This window comes from Lithobates pipiens, unplaced genomic scaffold (assembly GCF_037356315.1).
Source record: "Lithobates pipiens isolate NorthernLeopardFrog02 unplaced genomic scaffold, aLitPip1_a1.2 Scaffold_18, whole genome shotgun sequence".
NCBI classification, from domain to species: Eukaryota; Metazoa; Chordata; class Amphibia; order Anura; family Ranidae; genus Lithobates; species Lithobates pipiens.
In genome coordinates, this window is record NW_027507758.1 from 141,214,044 (window position 1) to 141,241,731 (window position 27,688).

The 27,688-nt window shown below is 43.5% G+C and overlaps 1 protein-coding gene across 2 annotated transcripts in view; it reads left to right on the forward strand.

Annotated features, from left to right (window-relative positions):
- The first annotated feature begins 425 nt into the window (after positions 1-425).
- The window catches only part of GALNT2 (polypeptide N-acetylgalactosaminyltransferase 2), a 192,033-nt gene continuing 164,770 nt past the window's right edge, over positions 426-27,688 (forward strand). Inside the window, exon 1 of one of the 2 annotated variants that reach the window (XM_077486200.1) lies at positions 426-712. In XM_077486200.1, coding sequence (XP_077342326.1) covers positions 614-712 — 99 coding nt within the window. In that variant the 5' untranslated portion in view covers positions 426-613. The remainder of the gene's footprint in view (positions 713-27,688) is intronic. The other variant, XM_077486201.1, reaches the window with a different exon arrangement.

Sequence of the window (27,688 nt, forward strand, 5' to 3'; positions counted from 1 at the left end):
ACCTCCAGATCCCACACCAGATCCTGCCACTCTGATCACACCTCCAGATCCCTCACTCTGATCACACCTCCAGATCCCTCCACTCTGTTCATACCTCTAGATTACACACCAGATCCCCCACACTGATCACACTCCAGATAATCTATGTGTTATTCTATGGTATACAATTGGACACTTTTATTTACTGACACAATACAAGCAGATGTAGGAGAAGTAAGGAAACTCAGGGGAACTCGTCCGCCTGGCTTCCCTGTCCCGCAGCCACAAGACGGCGGACCTCAGCGGAAGCTCAGCAGAAACGGCGTATAGTAACCATGGAAACGACGGGAATCCCACCCTTCTCTACCGGCAACCCCCTTCGTGATCTCCTATTGGCTGACCAGGCAGAGCTTAACCTTTGCCCTCTGACCTGATGATGCTCGCTGTTTCCTGTTCGTTGGCCTTGTTGGAGTCCAACGAGTGAGTGCCAAAAGGAGAGCCAGAGGTAGAGGGTGGGATTGATTGACGCTGCACGGAGGAGGAGGCGGAGGCGGAGGAGGGGGGAGGACTCTCGTCAGGCAGCGCAGGGATCTCTCTTCTATCACTATTCCCTGCCCGGTGCTATAGAAGAGCAATGAGGAGGAAATCTCGGATCTTATTGTGTTTCGCCTTCCTGTGGCTCCTGGGAATCGCCTATTACATGTATTCGGGGAGCTCTGTGAGCAGCAGAAAGGTAATGAGGAGGAATGGGGTCCTGTACTGTGTGTAACCCTGTGTGTGCCGGAGAGGAGGAGGGGAGAGAGAGGGGTGGGGGGGGACACTTCCTACAGCCACGTCTGACGTGTGAGGATTGCACAATGGTCGTCCTGTCAGTGGAGGAAGGAAGCATTGTCTAGTGTCTTGTCTGACCTTGGCCCAGACTCCCCATGAGGTGTACATACCTGGCCCAGACTCCCCATGAGGTGTACATACCTGGCCCAGACTCCCCGTGGGGTGTACGTACCTGGCCCCCGACTCCCCGTGAGGTGTACGTACCTGGCCCCCGACTCCCCGTGGGGTGTACGTACCTGGCCCCCGACTCCCCGTGGGGTGTACGTACCTGGCCCCCCGACTCCCCGTGAGGCGTACGTACCTGGCCCCCCGACTCCCCGTGAGGCGTACGTACCTGGCCCCCGACTCCCCGTGAGGCGTGCGTACCTGGCCCCCGACTCCCCGTGAGGCGTGCGTACCTGGCCCCCGACTCCCCGTGAGGCGTGCGTACCTGGCCCCCGACTCCCCGTGAGGCGTGCGTACCTGGCCCCCGACTCCCCGTGAGGCGTGCGTACCTGGCCCCCGACTCCCCGTGAGGCGTGCGTACCTGGCCCCCGACTCCCCGTGAGGCGTGCGTACCTGGCCCCCGACTCCCCGTGAGGCGTGCGTACCTGGCCCCCGACTCCCCGTGAGGCGTGCGTACCTGGCCCCCGACTCCCCGTGAGGCGTGCGTACCTGGCCCCCGACTCCCCGTGAGGCGTGCGTACCTGGCCCCCGACTCCCCGTGAGGCGTGCGTACCTGGCCCCCGACTCCCCGTGAGGCGTGCGTACCTGGCCCCCGACTCCCCGTGAGGCGTGCGTACCTGGCCCCCGACTCCCCGTGAGGCGTGCGTACCTGGCCCCCGACTCCCCGTGAGGCGTGCGTACTTGGCCCCCGACTCCCCGTGAGGCGTGCGTACCTGGCCCCCGACTCCCCGTGAGGCGTGCGTACCTGGCCCCCGACTCCCCGTGAGGCGTGCGTACCTGGCCCCCGACTCCCCGTGAGGCGTGCGTACCTGGCCCCCGACTCCCCGTGAGGCGTGCGTACCTGGCCCCCGACTCCCCGTGAGGCGTGCGCACCTGGCCCCCGACTCCCCGTGAGGCGTGCGCACCTGGCCCCCGACTCCCCGTGGGGCGTGCGCACCTGGCCCCCGACTCCCCGTGGGGCGTGCGCACCTGGCCCCCGACTCCCCGTGGGGCGTGCGCACCTGGCCCCCGACTCCCCGTGGGGCGTGCGCACCTGGCCCCCGACTCCCCGTGGGGCGTGCGCACCTGGCCCCCGACTCCCCGTGGGGCGTGCGCACCTGGCCCCCGACTCCCCGTGGGGCGTGCGCACCTGGCCCCCGACTCCCCGTGGGGCGTGCGCACCTGGCCCCCGACTCCCCGTGGGGCGTGCGCACCTGGCCCCCGACTCCCCGTGGGGCGTGCGCACCTGGCCCCCGACTCCCCGTGGGGCGTGCGCACCTGGCCCCCGACTCCCCGTGGGGCGTGCGCACCTGGCCCCCGACTGCCCCCCCCCGAACTCCCCAGGAGGCATCCGTACCTGGCCCCCGTGGGGGGAGCTCACTCTGGGGTCTGGGGAGGCCTCTGATGTGTCTGTGGATTGTCTGTAAACAAATATCTGTTTCTTGGCTTTCAATGGATTTCCAGATTCCATGTATTGACGTATAAATTCTCTAGAATAAGGATATAGATTCTCTGATTTGTTATTGAAGTGTGGATAAAGGTGAAACTTTTCCTTCTTCCCCTTTTTTTTTTTTTTTGTGCAGGGTTACAACAGTGCTCCCTAAATTGTCTCCCTTCATTTGAAATGTGGGGCCCTGCTACCACCCTTATACTAATGATGGGGCTCTATTTTTCTGCCTGATGCCAGCGACAGGGCACTGTTCCTTGGCTCCTTTCTGCAATTGGTAGTCTCTTGGCTGTCATTTGACCCTTTGGCTTCAATACCTTCCTCTGAAGTTTCTGACTGCGTTTTTGTTGCTGGTCAGAAAGGACTGATGTCAGGGTGTCAGTATAGCAGCCAGGCAACTAGTATTTTCAGAAGGCAGTCCGCAACAACAGCCTCCATGTTTCTTTCTAGGAAGGTTTACCTTAGAGCCAATGCAACATCTATGCTTCACAATAACACTTTGCAGGGTGTTACTCCAACAGGTTAACATGCAATATGCAGTGTGATGCATTGTAATGTGATTCCTTTAGACTAGCCAAGAACAGATATCACCAGCACGTCATAGATCCTCTTTATTGGTGCAATCACATCACAAACCGCGACAGTGCAACTTTTTGAGGTTGGGCAGGAATACTTTGCCAGGGATGATGACAGATTCCAGCTCAGCCTTGAAAGATTGCACTGACACTATTAGTGATGTGAATGCTCTAATAAATGCTTAGAAGATATGCAAAGGATCAATGGCGTGCTGGTGACATCTGTTCTTGTTTGTTCTAATACCAGTAAACCTGCTGAATGTTGCTCCAGCATCCTTTACCCCAGGCTCTTCTCAGGAACACGTCATGGGATTATATCAAGTCATTCAAGAATGGCATCTCAAAACACAAATATATTAGCCTGCAGCACGCCACTGTATACTATTACTCACCATGCTTTGTGGTGTAGTAAATTAAAGAAAATGCCATGGGTGCTCGCAGCCAGTCCTAAACGTGGATGCCTAATGGGATGCATGCTAATACACTGCGATGGGATGTACTATTGTGAAGGGGCGGGGAATCAAGCCTGTGGCAAACTCTCATCTTCTAAGCTCCAGCTGCTTTGGTATCTGACATCATAAGTTGTTAGCTTGTTCCTTTCTCACTCTGTTGTCCCCACCTTCTAGTGCCACCCAGAGCACCTCCTCCTCCAGGAACAGAGTGTGCTAACCCTCTAATTTCATGTCATAATGCAGTGATCAAAGCTGGAATGATCTCTCACTGCCATTTATGTTCTTGTGGTTGTGTACAGCCATGGCCAAAAGTTTTGAGAATGACACAAATATTATATTTTCACAAAGTCTGCTGCCTTAGTTGTCATGATGGCAATTTTGCATATACTCCCGAAATGTTATGAAGAGTGATCAGATAAATTGCAATTAATTGCAAAGTTTCTATGCCGTGAAAATTAACTTGATCCCATAAAAAATAATTTCCACTGCATTTGTGAAGGAGGCTTCAGTGTGCCCAATAAACTCCAGCAAGCTCCAGGACCATCTCCCACAGTTGATTCATCTGCGATCGGGGCACCACCAGTGCAGAGCTTGCTCAGGAATGGCATCTGCACGCACAGTAAGAAGACTTTTGGAGGATGGCCTGGTGTCTAGAAGGGCAGCAATGAAGCCTCTCCTCTCCAGGAAAAACATCCGGGACAGACTGATATTCTGCAAAAGGTACACAGATTGGACTGCTGAGGACTGGGGTAAAGTAGTTTTCTCGAATGAATCCCCTTTCCAATTTCTTGGGGCATTTGGAAAAATCCTTGTCCAGAGAAGAAAAGGTGAGCGTTGCCATCAGTCCTGTGTCATGCCAACAGTAAGGCATCCTGAGACCATTCATGTGTGGGGTTGCTTCTCAGCCAAGGGAGTGGGCTCACTCACAAATTTGCCTAAGAACACAGCCATGAATAAAGAATGGTACAAAAACGTCCTCCAAGAGCAACTTCTCCCAACCATCCAAGGACCATATGGTGAGAAACAATGCCTTTTCCAGCACAATGGAGCACCTTCCCACAAGGCAAAAGTGATAACGAAGTGGCTTGGCGAACAAAACATCAAAATTCTGGGTCCATGGCCAGAAACTCTGCAGCCCTCAATCCCCCCGCAGAAATTCTGACATACCCCAAGCATTTATTATGTAAGAATGGGCTTCTATCAGTCAGGATGTGGCCGAGAAGTTGATTGACGCCATACCAAGGCGAAATTCTGACATACCCCAAGCATTTATTATGTAAGAATGGGCTTCTATCAGTCAGGATGTGGCCGAGAAGTTGATTGACGCCATACCAAGGCGAATTGCAGAGGCCTTGAAAAAGGAGGGTCAACACTGCAGATTTTGACTTTGCATAAATGTAATGTAATTGTTAATAAAAGCCTTTGACATTTATGAAATGCTTGCAATTTTACTTCAGTATACCATAGTAACATCTGACAAAAAAAGATCTAACACAGCAGCAGACTTTGTGAACATTTAATATTTGTGTCATTCTCAAAACTTTTGACCACGGCTGTACTAAGCGAATTTAGGAAAGTTGCTATTTTCATAGGTACTTGAGGAGGCTGACAGCCTGGGCTGTAGAGGGCAAAGCTGCCAGAAAGATACCAACTGGCATCTGCTGCTGCTGCCCTCTTCTAGATACAGATGTAAGTTTAGACTGACACAGGATAATATTGGATGACCAGCTTAGATAATAATCACAGCATCTGCTACACTCCGCTGAGCATTAAGGAAGTGACCGAACTACCTGATGCCATTTATGAAGTAACAAAGTAATATGAATGCCTGTAAAGATGTGTAGCACTACCCTTACATCATCCTTCTCATCATCAATTCAATGCTCAAAAGGAACTTAAATAATACTAAACCGATTTAAAGTCAATAAAACTGCATAACTCAAAATTACAACTTTATATAAAAGGTGAGTCTACAATCTCGGTGCTGTCAGTCCAACATAAACATGAACCTCTTTTAGATATGTAAATAAATCCACAATCCCAGTGCAATCAGTTCATAAGACCGCAAACCTAGAAGCCGTGTAAATGCTACGATCATTGCCACCATAGATCATCCGATTTAGAATCCCAAAGTGCTTCACCATTGTATAAATTGGCCACCAGCCTTAAGGAAAATGCTCAAATTAACGGTCTAAATTGCGCACGGAGATTCCCCTTTTTAAAGCCAGGACTTGTCTGTCTTCTCTGGTCCTCCTGAGAGCTTATTAACCAAGCATCTTTCATTATGTAAAGCAGCTGTAGTTCCTCCAAAACCAGAACACAAAGAATGGCCATAGCTTAATATCTGTAAGGGCCGGTTCACACTGCTGCAATGTGGGAACCCTGCAAATCTACTGCGGGTTCCTGCATCGCATGTCTCCCGGCAGTTCACTCTGCCCTATGCAAATTGCTGGGAGTGTCAGTTAAAGCGGAGGTCCACCCTAAAATGGACCTTCCGCTCATCGGATTCCTCCCCCCCTCCGGCGCCACAATTGGCACCTTTCAGGGGGGAGGGGGGTGCAGTTACCTGGATAATCCAGGTAACTGCACCCACTTCCGGGCTAGCTCTCTGCGGAAAGGGCCGTACATTACGCCCCTTTCCGCAAGTGCCCGCCCCCTTCCGCAAGTGCCCCGCTGCCTGCTGGGAATCACACAGCTCCCAGAGGCAGCGGGGACCGTCCTCATTGCGCAGCGCGGCTCGCGCATGCGCAGTAGGGAACCGGGAAATGAAGCCGAAAGGCTCCATTTCCTGATTCCCATACCCAAGATGGCGGCGGCAGCACTCGAGTGTCGATCTAGAGATCGGCTTTGGGTGCCGACATCGTGGGCGCGCTGGACAGGTAAGTGTCACTATTTTAAAAGTCAGCAGCTGCAGTATTTGTAGATGCTGACTTAAAAAAAAAAAAAATAAATAAAAACGCGGAGTCCCGGCGGACTCCTGCTTTAAGTTAATGACACCCCCAAATCAGTTTACATATCGCAGTGCGATGTTCACACCCATGTGATCTGATTCTGCTGCGGACCAAAAAAGGACCTGTGCGAGTTTGGTCCAAATTCAGCCATACTATCTTTGACTGAATTCGCATCACATGGACATCACGTGATTTGTGGCTCGAATCCGCAATCTCCCACCACGCAGCAGTGTGAACTGGTGTTTTTTAAAGTGGACCTTCAGTCATAATTTAGTTTTTTTGTTTTTCAACTTTCCATCTACCATATTTAAATCTTCTGCTCTTGTTTTTTACTTTGGATAGTAAAACTTCTTTTTTTTTTTTTTTTTCTGCCAGTAAATACCTTTTTTATACAGCCAACTTCCTTTCTTGTCTGGTCATTAGCCTAGGCTTATGACATAATGCCCCTCTCACTCTCCCACAGTTAAAATGGTTGCAGCCGGACTTAGTGGAGGTACCATTTTCTGCAGCATATTTTGGCAAGTGCTGTGTGTGTGTGTGTGTGTGCGTGTGTGTGTGTGTGTGTGTGTGTGTATATGTATTTATGCAAAGTGGTTGGAGGGAAGCTTCAAAAATGGCAAAGACTTTTTTTTTTATTATTGCAAATTACGTGAGCAGACTGCAGTTCCTCTGTAAATATTGGATTACCAAAATGACAGTCTCGTAAATAAAACGTGTTCCTGTATAAACAGAGCTTCTCACCACCTACTTTTTTGGTTTCCATTGAAACCAGAAGTGATGCCACATGATCTTGTGATGCAAGGCGACTATAATGTAGTAATAATTTTGGTATGGTAGTGTACTATGTGTGTGCACATCCTTTTAAAGGAGAAGGATGGGTTTTAAAAAACAAACAAACTTACTCCTCTCCATGCTGCAGCATCAGTGTGCTGCTGCAACTGTTCACTGCTAGCTCTAAGCCTGATCACTTTTTTATCGGTCCGCTCTGAGCAGGGATTGGTGTCTGTCAGTCACCGGCTCTTTGCTCTGCCCTTCCAATGCTCACTAGAGTGCTGGGCTTTGGAAGAGTGGGATTGGCTGGCTCAGGCTCTCGGTGCCACAATGAGAAGCTAAAACAGCTGACACAGGCCAGAGCCTTGACCAGCTTTGTGATGTCAGCCAACAGCGGGCTTTAGGTTGCTATTGGCTTATTCTGGGTTATAGGAGCGCACAAAAAAGGGCTATCCTGTGACCTAGAGGAGCAGTATGGCCAAAAAAGCTTTGGCTATATTTTGTCTTTAACTGCTTGCTGCCTGCCCACCGTCAAATGGTGGAGCGGTGCGGCTCTCGTTCTGGGATGGCATCTGATGATGGCATCCCAGAATGGGCACTTTCGCGCAGCCTCATCGTGTTGCTAGGACACGGCGCTACCCCGATCTCTGTAAAGACCCGTGTCTGCAGCCCTTTAACCATGTGATTGGCAGTGTCCAATCACAGCCGGTCACATGTAAACACGGAGATGCCAGTGATGAGCACTCCTCGCCTCACACTGACAAGAGTGCCTGGCAAGGAGAGTCGAACAGCGACATCTCCTCACAGGAGACATCTTCACATGTAATCAGGGCACTGATTTGTGGTACTACTGTAATCGGTGCCCATTAGTGATGCCAGTCAGTGCTGGCTTTCAGTCCCACCTATCAGTGCTGTCCATCAATGCCCATCAGTGTCGCTCATCAATGCCACCCTTCAGTTTCCATAAGTGCGGCATATTACTTATTTACAAAATTTACTGATGGAAACCAAGTAAAAAAAAAAAACAGCAGTGATTAAATACCACCAAAATAAAGCTCTGTGTGAAGAAAATGGATAAAAATTTAATTTGGGTACAGTGTAGCATGATCGCGTAATTGTCATTCAAAGTGCAACAGCACTGAAAAATGGCCTGGGCAGGAAGGGGGGGGGGGGGTAAGTGCCCTGTAGGCATTTATGAGAAAGCGCTATCTGAATAAATCTGCTGTATAGGTGTACCACATCCCCAAAAATATAAGAATGGAGAAACCCCCTAGACGTGGGACTTTATAGGTATTACCATGTCAACATTGATAGAAAAATATAAAATGTATTATACAAAGAAAAAAGTACATAATTACAATAACAAAGAAAAAAACACATAGATGGTCAAGGATGCATAATAATATACAGACAATCATGGATTGGTATAATGGAATGAATGGAATGGGTTTGGGTCATTCCATTATACTAATCCATGATTGTCTGTATATTATTATGCATCCTTGACCATCTATGTGTTTTTTTCTTTGTTATTGTAATTATGTACTTTTTTCTTTGATTGTATAATACATTTTATATTTTTCTATGTTGAAATGGTAGTACCTATAAAGTCCCACGTCTAGGGGGTTTCTCCATTCGTGCCCTGTAGGCAAGTGGTTAAATGTGCACCAGCTGTGTAATGCTGAAATGTGATGGCAAGAACGTTTTTTTTTTTTTTAAATTATTTATTTAATTTTTACAAGTATTTATATAGCACAGTCAATTTACACACACATTATTATATATTTACATCGGTGCCTGCCCTCAAGGAACTTACAAACTATGGTCCCTAAGGGCCGGTTCACACTGCGGCGCGAGGCGAGGCGACACGGCTCGCCTCGCCTCGCTCCCGCAAGTTGTCCCCATTGAGTACAATGGAACCGTTCTGAGAGGAGCGACTCGAGTCGCTCCGACTCAGAAAAAAGGTTCCTGTACTACTTCGGGGCGACTTCGGGGGCGACTTGCATTGACTTCTATGCAGAAGTCCTCTGCAAGTCGCCGCTGACCCCCCCTGCAAGTCGCGGCGAGGAAGTCGGAGACGCCTCGCCGCGGCTCGCAGTGTGAACCGGCCCTAACTCTTTACACACACACACACACACACACACACACACACACACACACACACACACACACACACACACACACGCGCTAATTTAGACCAGAGCCATTTAACCTACCAGCATCTTTTTGAAGTGTGGAAGGAAAGTAGATTAACCCACGCAGGCACAGGGAGAACATGCAAACTCCAGGCAGGTAGTACTATGGTTGGGATTCAAACCGCTGACCCTAAGTTGGGCTAGAAAACCCAGCCACCGCACACAGCGGCAGGAGGCTGTGTGCTGGGAGCGCACTCATTGCATTCTCCCAGCTCACTGACCGAGCTATCGGAGTTTCTTTTATTTTATTTTTTTACACAATTTAATATTTTCCACTATAAAGTCTCATTTTGGTAACTAATAAAATGATCAATTCACTAGTGATCCATAGTCAAGAAAAGTTTTTGTTCTACAGAACTAAAGAAGAAATGAAGCAAAGTTGTTTCCCATAAGGACCAATCTGCTATAATATTTAGCCTCAATTTACACTGCGCAGTTTGAAGCACGTTTCCATAAGCGGTTCCTATGTTCATACCTGATATCCCATATTATTCTATTGTGCTCATTCCCATCTGAGCAACGAGCTATCTCTCAGCATTTTAGAAAAAGTACAAGCTTGTTTTGGGACATATTCGCATGCTTTTGGTCCCAATAGACTTCAAAGGGAGCACCTGAAAATGCATGAATATACTTTATTTATTTTTTTGCGAAATGTTGTGGTCTTATCCTAGTAGCTATCTTTTCATTGGCTAAAACAAAATGTTCAAGCCTGAAAAACGTGAAAAAATAAAAATAATTTTTCCAAAACCGCATAAATCCGCTCAAGTGTGAATCCAGGCTTATTCTCTTGGAAAATCAATTAAAGAATCACATTAGACATTGTGGGTACCAGTTCTGTTTTTATTCTCATTTTATTTTCTCTGCTCTTGTATAAAGAGCTTCTTGATATTGGGAGTACAATAAGTGCTAAAGGAAAGGGTCAATAGAACCAAACAAAGGATGTTTTCTGTTAGTTGGTCACAAAGAATATTGTTGACACAAACATATTTACAACTTCCATAACGTGGTGAAATACTTCAATTGCAGTAGGTTTAAAAATCAAGAAATTCTGTTTTGTGCTTTTGTTATTGACATTTACATGTTATTGGCGTTTGGATGCCATTACAAAGACTGCAAACCCCCTCAAGGGGTCTTTTTTTAATTTTTATTTTTTTAACCACTTCATTAAAAATCACATTTACTTCCTAGGTCAAATTTGCAGCTTTTGGGGAAATATAAGTTTGACGGAGAACTAATATTTGAGTTTGAAATTGTTTATAGGAGGCCACACAATAGGCTTTTCTTACAACATTGGGGGTACAGTGTTGAGCAACACTACAGAAGAACATTTTTTGTGACTACAAATGCATGCTTTTCACATATTTGTAAAAAGTGTTAAACCATTTTATAATTTTCCTTCCACTTCAGCATTATGTGCCACTTTGTGTTGGTTTATCACATAAAATACATTTTAAGTTTTTGGTTGTAACGTGACAAAGTGTGGAAAATGTCAAGGGGTATGAATACTTACTCAAGGCACTGTAAGTGAAAATTCTCTGTGGCCCAGTGAATTTTCTCTCAGCTTAGTGAATGAGGTGAAGTTGTACTGACTTCAATCAAATCTGTGAGCAAAAATCCTGCTTCCAAACTTTTTTTTCACATTTATTTGTATTCTTTGCAAGGTACATTTTTATTTAGTTTCACCTCATTCATAGCTAAGTGAAAATTCACTTTTACAAAGTGAAAATGTACTATTCTTTTAGAAAATCAACCACAGCGTGTCATATGGAGCCAAGGCTGGGATGGGCATACTGTGCCTCAAATAACAGTGTCATTTGCAGCCTTCTATTGCAGCCTCGTTGGTGTATTTGCCGTTTAAAAATGGCACCACCGAGATACAGAGCGGATGTCCTGTGTATCTCGACGGGGCTTGGTAGTTCTCGACGGCCTTGGGGTATTTTCGGCTATTTTCGTCCGTTTTCGGAAAGCTGCCGAAAATACCCAGAAGCCGCAGAGAGCGGCAGAAGGGGATAGAAACAGCGGGGGATCGGTGTATAACACCCCCCCGCCCCTCCAATTTCCCCCTGATTATAGGGGGAAAAAGGTACGTGTTATACGCCGATAGATACGGTAAATGTCAATGTTTCTTGGCTCTCGAAGCTTGTTGTCTCCCGGCTGTGTCCATTCACAACTGGTTACATGCACTGTCTTTGTACATGCTGGGGCACACAGCATAGCGATCGTGGATGAGGTGTGAAACTCTGACACAGCCCATCCCCGATCAGGGTAAGAGCCAATGGAATTGCCTCTTTACCACGTGACCGGCTGTGTCCAGTCACAAATGTCAACAAACCTCTGTAACTAGCTGTTTACCAGGTTCTCCTCTTCACATGGCGGTCCTGTGTGAGGAGGAGATTGCTAACAGCTAGTTACCGATTACAGTAGTAAAGCGCAGTCACAGATTGCCCATCAGAGTACTTGAGTACCCATCTGCAGCCCATCATTTAAGGCATATGCAGAAGGTGAGGGTGCTTTGAATGGTGGTGACAAAAATTGCACAGTTTATGTATATTGGAGCACAAGTGCAAAGGAAGAAATTGCAACAGTTTGTGAAATTTATTGAATGGAATATTGTGGATATAGTGCTAAGAAACCATACAGTGTCTTCCAAAACATTTTTTTTGCTATTCATTAAAAAACCGCTACTAAAATAATGTATGCGCTCTTTTGTGAAGTCATGCCGTATTTTAATAGTGAAAGCCTTCGATAATTTACTGCCAGCGTCCTTGACGAACGGTGTAAATAGCTGGTTAAGGAGTGGCCGGCCGCCAGTTCCTTAACAACCGATGAGTCATTAGCTGCCAGTGGTGTTCCTGCTGACAGCTGAATGTAAAAAGAATTGCCGGCAATGAAAATAAATGTTGTGGGGGTCCCTCCCATCGACATTACGCCTTTCAGGACTAGTAAACATTTTGAGGGGAACCCTCAATGGCATGGGCCCCACCCCCCAAAAAAATCCTCACAAGACCCTTATCTGAGCATGGGGGGAGGGGGGGGGTGATACCAGGCCACATGCCCTCAACATATTGGGGGGGGGGGGCAGCTTCATGGTGATGGGGACAAGGGCCTCTGGCTTGTGGTTGTCTGAGGATGGGGGGTGTTGTGCTTTTTAAGGACAATTTTCCCGCACAATATTTACTAAGTAATTTTTAACGAAGATATTTTTAAGATACAGAATCAGTCTATATGACACAGTCTATATATGTGAAACTTATTCACGGAGACAAGTGATCATACAAAATAGCTACATTTATTGGTTGACAGAAAACAAATATTTACATGAAATATTAAAATACAGATTGCATTACTTGATCATTTTGACAATTACTGGAAACACCCTCAAACTGGGCGTAGTAGTACCTTGGACACAATTATCACCATTATCACTTCTCGGCAGAATCAATAACCTTTTAATAATTGACAATTAAACAGAATGTCTATATTTCACACGCCCAACCGTTACTATACTGCAGGTAAGTAAGTGGTTAACAATGTGAAATAAATTTAGACATTTGTTTGTCAATAAAGTTGGCATCTATGCAAAAAGAAATTCAATGAAAAATTAAATTTAGAAAAAATCTAAAAGGCGGTTATTGATTCGGGAGAAATATTTTCAATAATAGAACATTCAAAAAATCAATATTTAAGAGAACATAGAATAGATGATAAACATATATTTACCCATTTCCAATATGGCTACTAGTGTGGATTGTTGGTTACCAGGAATTTTAAGATGGCTGCCGTGGCTTCAACATGGATTCTCTTACAGAGGAATTACTTTGTGTGACCACCGAGTTCCAAGGAGCAGGGATCTTCATGAATGTAAAAATGTGTATTCATGCATGTCTTCCAGTGTCCCTTCTCAGGGGGGTCCCTAAGCTTCCCCCTGACTCTCTCCCCCCAGCTCTCCTCCGAGCTTCTTTTCCTTCTCTGTCTTCCCTATCTTTTTAGTTTCTTAAATATCCTCTTAACCACTTGCCGACCGCCGCACGACTATGTACGTCCATTTTTTGAAGAGGGATATCTCGGTAACGGCAGCAGCTGCTGCCACAACCGAGGTGTCCATCTCTTCAGGCGGCGGTCGGCTGTACGATAACGGTGGTCTCCGCGGCGGATTCGCCGCGAGATCACCGCTATCGGCGGCGGGAGAGGTGACACCCCCCCCTCCCGCCGCCCTCCCGCACCTTCCGCCGCTTACCGGAGCCGTCGGTAGCGGCGGAGGCGATCGGGTCCTTCTGTCGGCTGGGCATAGAGACAAGTGAGGCTAAGATGGCCCCCACTCGTCTCTATACCATAGGAGGGCGGAAGCGACGTCAAAACGTCACTTCCGCCCATACCTCTTAAAGGTATATATTTTTTTTTAAATGTCAGATTTTCTTTTTTTTTTTTTTTTTAGCATTTTAGCCCAAATATGACATCTGAGGACCTTTTGACCCCAGATCTCATATTTAAGAGGACCTGTCATGCTTTTTTCTATTACAAGGAATGTTTACATTCCTTGTAATAGGAATAAAAGTGATCCATTTTTTTTTTTTTTTTTTTTAAAGTGTAAAAATAAATAAAATAAATTAAAATTAAATAAGAAAAAAAAAAAAAAATTAAAAACACCCCGTTACGACGAGCTTGCGCACAGAAGCGAGCACATACGTGACTAGCGCCCACATATGAAAACGGTGGTCAAACCACATATGTGAGGTATCGCCGCGATCGGTAGAGCGAGAGCAATAATTCTAGCCCTAGACCTCCTCTGTAACGCAAAAAATGCAACCTGTAGAATTTTTTAAATGTCGCTTATGGAGATTTTTGAGGCTAAAAGTTTGACGCCATTCCACGAGCGGGCGCAATTTTGAAGCGTGACATGTTGGGTATCAATTTACTCGGCATACCATTATCTTTCACAGTATAAAAAAAAATTGGGCTAATTTTACTGTTGTCTTATTTTTCTATTCAAAAAAGTGAATTTTTTCCAAAAAAAGTGCGCTTCTAAGACCGCTGCGCAAATACGGTGTGAAAAAAAGTATTTCAATGACCGCCATTTTATTCTCTAGGGTGTTAGAAAAAAACCAATATAAAATGTTTGGGGGTTCTAAGTAATTTTCTAGCAAAAAAAACTGTTTTAAACATGGAAACACCAAGTCCGAAAAAGAGGCCTGGTCCTTAAGTGGTTAAACAAAAAGGTCATAAAATTATACTAAGTTCTGCCCAGAGGGTATGTGTTCCCTCCTCATTGACCGGCAACATGTAATGGTTAGCTTTCCCGGGAGTCTCGTGATTTTAAGGTAATAGCACCTTCAACCACCAGGTGTCTCTCATGGGTTTGGTGTTTTATTTCTTTAAGTTAATATTTTTTTATTTCTGTAATATACGTTCGTTGTTTATATATGTTCTAACGAATAGATCTCGAGTGTTCAAGAATTATGGCCTAATATAAAATACGCTTTAACATAATTTTCAATAATCACTTGCATAAAATGGTGATATATATGTATATCTGTTAATCTTTAGTCCATTTAGAAAGGACCCAGGTTAGATATATATCAAACAATATCACATACAATTATTATCTATATGGATACATGTATAATTTGGGTATCCAATCAATATTTGTTTATCTAAACATAGGTTAAATTCTTATACAGTTATAATCATGATTATATGTTTTTTCATAATACTAATTTGTTGCTAAAACACTTCTACTTATGATCACATTTTCACATATAATCTCTCCATGACAATTTCCCCAGATCACTAGGTACCAAACCACAATATCTCCTCCTTGTTGACCCACAAATATCACATACAGTTTTAATCACTTGAAGTGTTTTTGAAATATGTCTGATTTGAATCTTTCTCTTACACCATTTTTTGAGACATTTGTACTATAGTAAGATATCATATCCCTGCTTCTAATATACGTATATTCATGATGTAAAAATATACACAATTTTTAATGTTTCCTCGTAGTGTCTTCAAATGAACATTGAACATTCAGGATACAGTCCCATTGTTTACTTTTCTAATGGAGGTGTCTTATTTGCCCTTTTGGGGTAGATCTCCACTTTGTATCTTAGTCATTGTCTCCTGAGAAGCTAGGACAACACTGACTACTTGGCTTATTGATCTCTCACTTTTTGAGACAATGGGATATTTGTTCTGGTCATTCAGGTTTAATGGCTGTTGGTCACAGGTACTCCAAAGAATAGCCCAAACCTTGCCATATATATTTGCATGGTTGTATACTATCCAAACAGTCTTTTTACTTACGCACAATGGGGTTTTCTAGTTAAGGGTTATTTCCATGCGATAAATACTTATGCAAGTTTGGTCTTCTCACTATAACCAACGAAATAAGTAAACAGCTTTTTGTTTGGTGGGTGGGACAGAAAATACCATTGTTTCAGCGAGTTTCTGTCCCAATGCATGCTTGTAAAAGTTTTCAATAGTTGATGTAGTGAACATGAGATCATGTATTTTGTGTTCTTCAAGAGGGTAATAGTTCAATGATAGCAAAATCGTAGTTCATCTGTTCCTGATGCCTAAACAAATCTCACCTCTCTGACAGTAATATAAAATGTATTTTTTTTTTTTTTTTCTTAATGAATTCACAACAGGGGCTTATTGGCATCTAGAAGCAGTTTTTGGCAAGCTCTTTATTAAAAATAGAAAATGTCCCCCAGTGTAGATGCAGCATCAATCGTGTTGAATGCCTGCCGCTGACTCGAAAAACAAAATAACAAAAAGCTCCGTTCCTACTGAATGACTGCTCCACTGTTTCCTGGGTAGCCCTTCTTGCTTGTGACGTCGCTGACTGGGGCATGCTGGGTCGGTTCTGTGAATAGAGCCCACTGACCTATAAGGTGGACTGATATTAATGCTGAACTCCACTTTCTTGTCACCAGAACTGAATGGAATGATCAGTCGCAGCATTATACCTCTGAACAATGTTATTCTGTTGTCTGCAGATGCCCTGATATTCTGGGTTTAGTAGTGGCTTTGTGTCATGTGACACTCTATATATCCTTCTGATAGACTCTGTCGCTTCCGCAGCCACTTCCTGCAGCAGCAGCTAGAGTCTGTAACACTCCCTTTTGTTGTCTTTCAGACTCTGCAAATGATGGAACTTCCTTCACAGCCCTGATGGTGGGTGGGATTGAATACATCCTAATTAGCATTCAATCCCTCCCAGTCACACCTACAGGAAGAGCCCAAACCTCCCAAGTCCCGCCTCAAAGATCACAGCATTATTCAAGAAGGAAACCCCTTCATACACAAACATACACAGCCCGTTCTGAGATTTAGCTGTGCTACTGCTGGGCAGAATTGAATAGATCACAATTCAATCCTGCCCAGTTAAATATGCCAACCAGTGTGAAAAGGAAGAATCCCACCCCTCAGCTCCCACCCCACCAGAGCCTTGCTCTCTGTGAAGTGATTCATTTACATATGAAGGAAACGCCTTCATAATTACCTCCCATAGCCCTTCCTCTGTAGTCTTGCAGTAAACTATTCTTCTTTGGCATGCTGCAAGACAAGAATGACACAGGAGGTGGTATGACACATTTATATGTTTCACCACCCCCATGAGGACCCAGAAACACCCACAATAACTTAAAGACCCACCTAATCAACTCCCAGAACTGGTACAAGTGACTCCCATAGCCCTTCCCGAAGTTAGAGGCTCAAAGGATCATGGGACATGTAGTATTGGGACTGGAATTGGAAGGAAACAGTAAGTCAGAACTTTGAAATTCAGCCAGGAGGAGGAGTGATGTCACAGTAGAGCTGCACGATTCTGGCTAAAATGAGAATTGCAATTTTTTGGCTTTAGAAGAAAGATCATCATTCTCTCATGATTCTCACAGCGTAACAACATCTTTGACATTAAACAAAATAATTGGGCTAACTTTGCTGTTTAGTGCAACAATCGCCATTGTATTTATTCCCTAGGGCCGCTGCTAAAATAAATTTGTATTATGTTTGGGGGGTTCAACTCCTGCATATTCACACAGAAATTTTCTCCCTGGAAGAGTTACAATGTTAAAAACTTGCCAGAGTGAACAGAGAACTCTATACTTGTTACGTGAAAGAATTGGGAAACGCTGCAATACGGATCGTCAGAGGGGGTGAATCAAGATCGCAATCTTAACGATTAATTGTGCAGCTCTGTATCAGAAACAAAAGCCTTCTGTTTACAGCTATAGGAGGTAAGTTGCACACAAACTGATAGTGTGGCTGGGATGCAATGCATCTGTTTTGGGGTGGGGGGGTAAAGCTGGAGTTCTTTAACCTCTTCCCTACACGGTGACAGTAAAATGATGTCCTCTAGTTTGCAGTGATATCTGAATGATGCCTATAGCTACAGGCATCAATCTTTCTGGCCGGCGATTCTGTGCAGGATAAGAATGATCATAGCGGTAGTTCTGCCACTTGATTGTTCTAATAGGCGACGTTCCCCTCCTGCCGCCATCCGGGCTCTCCCGTGCCATCGGGGGCCCAGAGAAAGAGTCGTCCACCGCCGAATGACAAGCATAGTGACATGGAGATTTCTGGTGACCAGATGGTCACCAGTCATCTCTATGACGTCGCGTCCGGACTTCGCATTGTAAACAAAGCCGCGATCATGGCTGTCGGCATGAGATCGGAGAATTTTTTTTTTTTCGGTCTTATGATTTACAGCCTGGCGGAGAGATGTGGGGTCTTAATGACCCCGCATCTCTCCATAAAGAGGACCTGTCATGATAGATTCTTATTACAAGGGATGTTTACATTCCCTGTAATAGGAATAAAAGTGATCAAAAAAAGTAATGTAAAATAACATAAAAAAATATATATATATTTTTTTAAACCGCCCCTGTCCCTGGTAGCTTGCGCTCAGAAACAAACATACGTAAAACCCACCCACATATGTAAACGCAGTTCAAACCACACATGTGAGGTATCGGTGCGTGCGTTCGGGCGAGAACAATCATTCTAAACCTAGACCTCCTCTGTAACTTTAAACTGGTAACCTAGGGTGCCTGCTAAACATACATCTATAATGTTTGGGGGTTCTGGGTAATTTTCTAGCAAAAAATTATGATTTTTACATGTAGGCGAGAAGTGCCAGAATAGGCCCCGTATTGAAGTGGTTAATACAAGGTCCCTTGGGTATGAAACGTACAAAATTACATTGTGCCAATCTTGACCAATGTAACTCTGCACTGAAGATCATTCCTGGAGTTCAGCTTTAAGATACCCAATGCCAGAACCTTGATGGTCAGGAGAGACTCTGATACAGTTGTGCTCATAAGTTTACATACCCTGGCAGAATTTATGATTTCTTGGCCATTTTTCAGAGAATATGAATGATGACACAAAAAAAATCTTTCACTCATGGTTAGTGTTTGGCTGAAGCCATTTATTATCAATCAACTGTGTTTACTCTTTTTAAGCACCTCACGCCCGCTGGGCATCAAATGACGGCTAGGAGGGGCAGCTCTCGTTCTGGGAGGCCATCATATGACATCCACCCAGAATGACTGCTCTCACTCTCCCGTGGGGGCATGCATCACGGTGATCGGTGGTGCGGTTTGTCAGCTAGACACACCGATACACTGATCTTGGTAAAGAGCCTCTGACGGTGGCTCTTTACCATGTGATCAGCAATGTTCAATCACAGCTGATCACAATGTAAACAGGAAGAGCCGTTGATCAGGTTTTCCTCGCTCGCGTCTGACAGACGTGAGTAGAGTATAGCCGATCGGCTGCTCTCCTGACGGATGGAGGGTCTGTGCTGAATGTTTATCAGCACAACCCCCCTTGAATGCCCACCCAGGGTGATGCCTATCAATGCCATCTATCAGTGCTACCCATAAGTACAGCCTTTCAGTGTAGGAGAAAACTTGTTTACAAAATTTTATAACCAAAGCAAATTTTTTTTTTATTTGTTTAGCAAAAAATAAAAAAACAGGTAATCAAATACCACCAAAATGATAAAAATTCTGTTTGGGTACATTGTAGCATGACCACGCAATTGTCATTTAAACAGCGCTGAAAGCTGGCTTGGGCAGGAAGGAGGTGTATGTGCCTGGTATTGAGGTGGCTAAATCATAATTGACAACAAACTACCCAAATGACCCTGATCAAAAGTGTACCCTGGTGATTTTGGCCTGATAACATGCACACAAGTTGACACAAAGGGGTTTGAATGGCTATTAAAGGTAACCACCCTCACCTGAGATCTATTTGCTTGTAATTCGTGTGTGTAAAAGGTCAATGCATTTCTGGACTTTTGACTCACCCTTACATCTTTCATTCAGTGCTGCACTGATGTTCCTGGATTCTGAGTCATGGGGAAAGCAAAAAAGAATTGTCAAAGGATTTGTGGGAAAAGGTAGTTGAACTGTATGAAACAGGAAAGGGATATAAAAAGATATCCAAGGAACTGAGAATGCCAGTCGGCAGTGTTCAAACTCTACTCAAGAAGTGGAAAATGACGGGTTCTGTTGAAACCAAACCACAGTCAGGTAGACCAACTAAAATTTCAGCTACAACTGCCCGGAAAATTTGTTTGGGATGCAAAGGAAAACCCACAAATAACTTCAGGTGAAATACAGGACTCTCTGAAAACACGTGGTGTGGCTGTTTCAAGATGCACAATAAGGGGGCACATGAAGAAAGATGGGCTGCATGGTCGAGTCGCCAGAAGAAAGCCATTACTAGGCAAATGCCACAAAGTATCCTGCTTACAAGACGCCAAACAACACAGACAAGCCTCGAACCTTCTGGCACAAAGTAATTTAGAGTGAGAAGACCAAATTTTAGTTTTTTTGGCCACAACCATAAACACTACATTTGGAGAGGCGTCAACAAGGCCTATGATGAAAGGTACGGAGGTGGATCGCTGATGTTTTGGATGTGTGAGCTACAAAGCCACAGGCAATTTGGTCAAACTGGTGGCAGGCGAATGCAGTAAGTCATCAAAAAATTCTGGAGGAACATTTGCATTCATCAGCCAGGAAGCTGCGTATGGGACGTACTTGAACATTCCAAAATGAAAATGATCCAAAACACAAGGCAAAGTCGACCTGTCAATGGCTACAGCAGAATAAAGTGAAGGTTCTGGAGTGGCCACCTCAGTCTCCTGACCTCAACATCATTGAGCTACTCTGGGGAGATCTCAAGCGTGCCGTTCATGCAAGACGGCCCAAGAATTTACATGAACTGGAAGCTTTTTACCAAGAAGAATGGGCAGCTTTACCATCTGAGAAGGTAAAGAGGCTCCTCCAGAAATACCACAAGACTTCAAGCTGCCTTTAATGTTAAAGGGGGCAATACATGGTATTAAGAACTGGGGTATGTAAACTTTTTTGATCAGGATCATTTGGGTAGTCTTCTGTTGCCATTATGATTTTAAAGAGTAAAAACAGTTGATAATGGCTTCAGCCAAACACTAATCATGAGTGAAAGAGAAAAGTTTGTGTCATCATTCATCTTCTCTGAAAAATGGCCAAGAAATCATAAATTTAGCCAGGGTATGTAAACTTAAGAGCACAACTGTATTAGATATTTGTTTTTTCATTTACAGGAGTTGCAGTATTAATGGAGATCAATGTGACCTAGTTGGGTACAATAGGATTCTGTGGGTACAATAGAATGTTAATTGATGCAGGGTAAACATGACATCTTTGGGGAAGTCATTGTGAATGCATTGGATGGGAATACTGTGACTGTTTGCATGAATCATTTATTACAGCCATGCCCAGGTCATATTCTAATACAGTTGGTCTAACTAAAGATCGGTATATTTTTAGTATATTTGAAAACTCAAAAAGCTATTCTGATAGAAGAATACATACAATATTCTTTTTACGTGATTACTAAGAAATGCTTCCATCTTTCACTTTACTTTTGTAAAATTGTTGAAATGCTGGCAGTTTTTTCCAAAAAAACAAAAGGCAAAAAACTGGTGAAACCGGCAACAAAATTTAAACGACGGCACACTTGAGGAATTGGTGCACCGGAAACTGTTTTTATTTTTTCTTGGCTACTTTTACATTCCTCAGAGACTGACATGGATTTAAGGGATATTAACACGGAGGCAAATGCAAAAGTAGGAAAATATGTGTGCTGTCCTGGAGATTATGTGGAAGGATCATTACCTGTAATTAATCCGAAGTTCCCATTTGTTCCATGACGACACATCACATTTGAGAGATATAACTTTACATGAAACCTTACTGCAGCCAAAATCATCCCCCTCCTTCTTCTTTTTTTCCCTTCCCTTGTTTAGGATAGAGTAGGGGAGAATTAGAACCTATGTCTGTTATTGCTATCTGTTCTCCTATTGGAGAGGAAACTTTGTCTCTGTTACAGAAGAAGGAATCAAGAAATATGTTGTCACCAAGATAAGACGATAGAAGTCAGTAATACACTTTAAGAAATTCTGACCTTTGTTTTTTTTCTATCATCCTGTCACTTTTTTTTTTTTCCACCACATTTGCTAATCTAAAGGAAAATGAATTTGCAAAGTGAACAGCCTATTTGCCTTTACTAAATCACCCTCTGTGCCTCAACAATGGGAAGTAAGGGTACGATTTGTCACTGGTTCCAACCCTTTTCTCCAAAAAAAAAAAAAAAGATAAACTAATGTAAGGTCTTCTGCTGATCTTGTAATCTGGGTCTGTGGATATGCCTAGTTTTACATCCTTGATGATGAAGGGCTAAAAACTTGAAAGGGTGTCAGCCTTTATCTATCGACTATGTCAGTACTGTTTTTTAAAGTGGTTGTAAACCCTTACAACCAACTTTGACCTTGAACTTTGACCTACAGGTAAGCCTGGATTAAGGCTTACCTGTAGGTCCAAGAAATATCTCCTAAACCTACACGGTTTAGGAGATATTTGCCGAAAGACAGCGGCGCGCAGGTGCACTGAGCGTGCCGCGTTCAACGACGATAGGCCGCGGGTGGCGGCTCCCGTGCGCATGCGCGGGAATGACGTAATCGCGGCTTCGCCGAATACAGCGGCGGAGCAGGAGACCCACCAAGAAGATGGATGCGCCGGACTACAGGGGACAGCGGTGACTTCGCTGGCTCCTGTGTCAGGTTAGTGACACATAATGGACTACTATGCGATGCATAGTAGTCCATTATGCTTTGCCTTTGCAGGGAATGAAAGAGGAAGTAAACTCATCAGGGTTTACTTCCTCTTTAATCACTTATTGAGAAGTGGAAAATTAGGGGCTCTTTTAATACCAAGCCAAGGTCAGGTAGACCAAGATTGCAGCCACAACTGGTGGAAGAATTGCTCAGGATACAAAGAAAAACCCTCAGGTAACTGCAAGAGAAGTGCAGGCTCATCGTATTGTGCTCCTTTAAAGACAACCACACCATATATTATTATTTTTTTTATTTTTATTTTTTTTCCGAGCAACCTGTATTTCTCCTGAGGTTACCTGGTGGGTTTTTTTTTTTTTTTGTTTTTTTTTTAGTTTTTTTGTATCCTGAACAGTTCCTGTGGCAGTTGTGGCTGAAATCTTTCTTGATCTACCTTACCTTGGCTTGGTATCAAGAGATCCCCAAAGTTTCCACTTAAGTGATTTGAACAGTACTGACTGGCATATTCAAGATTTTAGATATCTTTATTTTTTTTATTTATTTTTTTTATAGCCTTTTCCATCTTTGTAAAGTTTCTTTACCTTGTTACGCAGGTCTTTTGACTGTGTTCTTTTCTACCTCCTCATGGCTTAGTATCTAGCCTCCTTAGTGCATCCATGTGCGAGCTAATAAATTCATTGACTATTTATACACAGACACTAATTGTGATTTATTTTTTTTTTTTAAACTGAATTATATGTGATGGATCAGAACACAATAGTCTAAGTTGGTGAAGTAAAATTAAAAAAATCTATGCATAAAACTATTTTTCAGAAATTAAACGATAATTGGCATGCGTGTATGTATTCACCCCATTTATCATGAAGCCCATTAAAAGCTCTGGTGCAACCAATTGCCTTCAGAAGTCACACAATTAGTGAAATGATGTCCACCTGTGTGCAATCTAAGTGTCGCATGATCTGTCATTACATATACACAACGCCTTCTTGAAAGGCCCCAGAGGCTGCAACACCTAAGCAAGAGACACCACTAATCAAACACTGCCATGAAGACCAAAGAACTCTCCAAACAAGGGACAAAGTTGTTGAGAAGTACAAGTCAGGGTTAGGTTATGAAAAAAAAAAATACAAATCTTTGATGATCCCTAGGAGCACCATCAAATCTATCATAACAAAATGGAAAGAACACGGCACGACAGCAAACCTGCCAAGAGATGGCCTCAGAGTTCCACAGCAGAGACCGGAGTATCTGTACATAGGATGAAAATAAGCCGTATGCTCCATAGAGTTGGGCTTTATGGCAGAGTGGCCAGAACAAAGCCATTACTTTCAGAAAAAAACAAAATGGCATGTTTTGAGTTTGCGAAAAAGGCATGTGGGAGACTCCCAAAATGTATGGAGGAAGGTTCTATGGTCTGATGAGACTACAATTGAACATTTTGGCTCTCAAAGAAAACTCTGTCTGGCACAAACCCAACACATCACATCACCCAAAGAACACAATCGCAAGTGAAACATGGTTGTGGCATGTTTCAGCAGTGGGACTGGGAAACTGGTCAGAGTTGAGAGAAAGATGGATGGTGCTAAATACAGGGATATTCTTGAGCAAAACCTGTACCACTCTGTGTGTGATTTGAGGCTAGGATGGAGGTTCACCTTCCAGCAGGACAATGACCCCAAACACACTGCTAAAGCAACACTTGAGTGGTTTAAGGGGAAACATGTAAATGTGTTGGAATGGCCTAGTCAAAGCCCAGACCTCAATCCAATAGGAAAATCTGTGGTCAGACTTTAAAGATTGCTTTTCACAACCATCCAACTTGAAGGAGCTGGAGCAGTTTTGCAATGAGGAATGGGCAAAAGTCCCAGTGATAAGATGTGGCAAGCTCATAGAGACTTATCCAAAGTAACATGGAGCTGTGATAGCAGCAAAAGGTGGCTCTACAAAGTATTGACTTCAGGGGGTGAATAGTTATGCAGATTGACTTTTTCTGTTTTTGTTTTCTTCACAAAAATTAAATAAAAAAAATCTTCAAAGTTCCGGGCATGTTCTGTAAATTTTAAATGATGCAAATTCTCAAACAATCCATATTCATTCTAGGTTGTGAGGCAACAAAACATGAAAAATGCGAAGGGGGGGGGGGGGGGTGTCTGGTGAATACTTTTGCAAGGCTGTGTGTGTGTGTATATAAAATATATAATATTTTGTATTTCAACCACTATCAAGTTTTTATTGTTGTCTGTGTCACAGTTTGGGAGATTCACCCCCCTCCCCCGTTTTGTTACAAGTTAAAGTGGAAAAAAAATCCTTACTTGTTGTCACCAGAACAAGAATGGAGAGTAAATCTTCTGATAGGGACACTAGTTCTGGTGACTACCAGGGATTCCCTTACTTTTGGATGGATCTCCCCTCACTTCCTATTTTGCCTAAGGTATATAAAGTGAAGGAAAATCTCCTTAATGGAACACAGATGGCCAAAAAAAAACTCCACAAGGGGTTAAAACCCTCCCTTACTCTATCCAAAATGTAGAACTACTGTTTTCTTCATCAATTTATAGCTTGCTTAAAGTAACACTAAATGTTATCCTTTTATTTTCAAAAAAAAAAAAATCCATAAACAAACATCCACTACTTAAATCAGTATTAAACCCAAAGCCAAAAATTGAATATGCTGTGACTTGCCAACCATTAGATACAGTGACTGCATCAGTTTTCATTTATTTGGCTTTTTCCCTGTTTTCAGCTATTGATCTGACCAGTAATTTACCTCCATTATTAGTGCCCCCGCTCTGGATGAAGGAGCACAGGGAGCACATTTGGACAGCAGAATTCAGTCAGAGGGGAGGGGAGTGCTAGATGCACTAGCAGATTTAAATACACAAAACAAATTGTAGCCAAACTCCAGTTAACACTTTTTAAGCCTTTACAGGAAACTGGTGTGTGTTTTTTGTGTCTCCCCCCCCCCCCCCCCCCCCCTTTTGAGATAAAGGTTTAATATTGTGACAGTGCTTTGCCCTGCCACGGGATAAAAAGAGATTATGACCTAGGATTTTGGAACCTGGGGCCCGGAGATTTTGTAAATCTTTGGGAGGGATGAAAGCTCCAGTCCTGGGCACAGGTTTTGTGAACAATCGGCACACTGTACAGGTGTATGCAGGGCTTTTTGTCGAGCCCTGACTAGGGTTTTGGGCTGCATCCTGGCAGACAGAGGAGGTCACTGTCCAGGAGTACAAATGGGAGCCAGAGGAGTAAGGGGCTGCCAAATGTATAGATCAAGCTTTTGGGAGAGTGGTATGTTGGGCCATACTAAGACCAGACTAAAAACAAGTGACAGCTCTGCGGGTGCCGCTGTACTAACAATGCGATGTTGATAGCGACCTCCCCTGCGGTGCTATTGTATTCTAACAGGAGAATGCCCACTCCGGTCAGCTCTCTCAGATTTTGACTGAGATCGCTGATCGAGAGACGGTCGGCAGATCTTCTCCAGTCATGCCCCATCGTCAGAAGTCAGCCAAACTGAGTTTTTGGAGATTTGGAAGAGGCCGAGAACAATATAGAAGGTGCTTCTTCCCTTTTTTTTTTTTTTTTTTTTTAAATTTAATTTTAATTTAATTAAATTTTGACACATAGGCCTTTTGGCGGAGTTCAGACGTGATGACGTACGACCGGACTAGAATAAGGAAGTTCATAGCCAGTAGCCAATAGCTGCCCTAGCATAGGTTTTCGTCCGTCTGGACTAGCATACAGACGAACAGATTTTTCGACCGGACAAGATTTGACACATGTTTTATTTCTAGGTCCGTCTGACTTTTGGGGGAAAAAAAAAGTCAGCTGCAGCCCACACACGATCTAATATCTGACGGATTCATTCCGTCAGACCTACTCCGCCAAAGTCCGGTCGTGTGTACACGGCATTAGTTTGCACTCTCCAGCTTTATTAAATAAACCACATCGTTTTTAGAACGTGTTCTCTGACATCTGTCTTATGTAACTTCTGTATGCGTCGTTCATTATAGAGGAAAAGGAAGGAACACCTCTTGATTCCTATGAAATGTAAAGGTTACTGTGGAGAAGGAGGGATCTACAGATATACCATCTTGTGTTAGAATGTTGAAAAAAAAAAAGGGCTTAGACTTCTTGCCTCTGCAAGACTTTTGTAATTGCAATAAAATAGTAAAATGTTTTGTCTTAATTCGAGTCCCTTTTGGGTACAGGGGACGCATGTGATCCCTGAATAAAGTCACTGACAGCATAGACTAAGCAAATTAACCAGATGAACAATCCTCCAGCATCTGAGGCTGGTGGAAAGAAGGATGTAATAAACATTCCAAGAAAGGCTACTTTTGTGACAGAATGCATAGACATATGTTAACTGTGCCAATCATTTAATAGTTATGTTGCTAAGAGACGAGGTGCCTACCAAATCATTAATAACTGGCAGAATGTAGGATTTAGTAGGTTTTCTTTTATATTGGTATTCATTTGTAAAAAAAAAAAAAAAAAAAAAACACTTTTTTTTTTTTTTTCTGAAACGAAGAGCAAGGGAAGCAGAATAGGAGATTTAAAGCTATTCTTTTATAAGATGAATTAAAAAAAGTGTCTCAATGCTAATAACCTTATCGGTATATGTTGACCTTTAAAAAGAGGGGGGGGAACTTATTTCTATGCATAATTTGTTTTTAGTGAAAGAGAAAATATAACTTATCCATTACTCAAAGGGGTTTGAGGAGCTGCGTATTATTATTTTTTTTTTTTCACCTGGTGATCTGGCCAGTAGGTATGTTATGTTATTTTTCAACTTCCTGTAACAGACCAAGATGTGCAGCAAAAGTGGAAGTACAATGATACAGTGATCATCTTTTATTTTATATAAAACCTTTATCCCAAAATGGGAGGGAAAAAAAAGAAATGTTGATGTAAATGCGTAGAGTGTAACTTCCCTCTATCGATCAACACTATATTTAATCTTTGTTACTAGCATTAGTAAACGGACAGGAAAGTACAGTGCTGTACAATAGTTTTAGGCAGCTGTGAAAAAAAAAATCCTTTAAATTAGGAAAGCTTTCAGAAATAGAAGTTAGTTTTTTTTAGTTTATCAATTAACACAATTATTAAAGAGAAGTGAATGGAAAGAGAAATCAATATCAAATCAATATTTGGCATGACCTCCCCTTTCAGCATCAATTCTTTTAGGTACACTGGCTCACA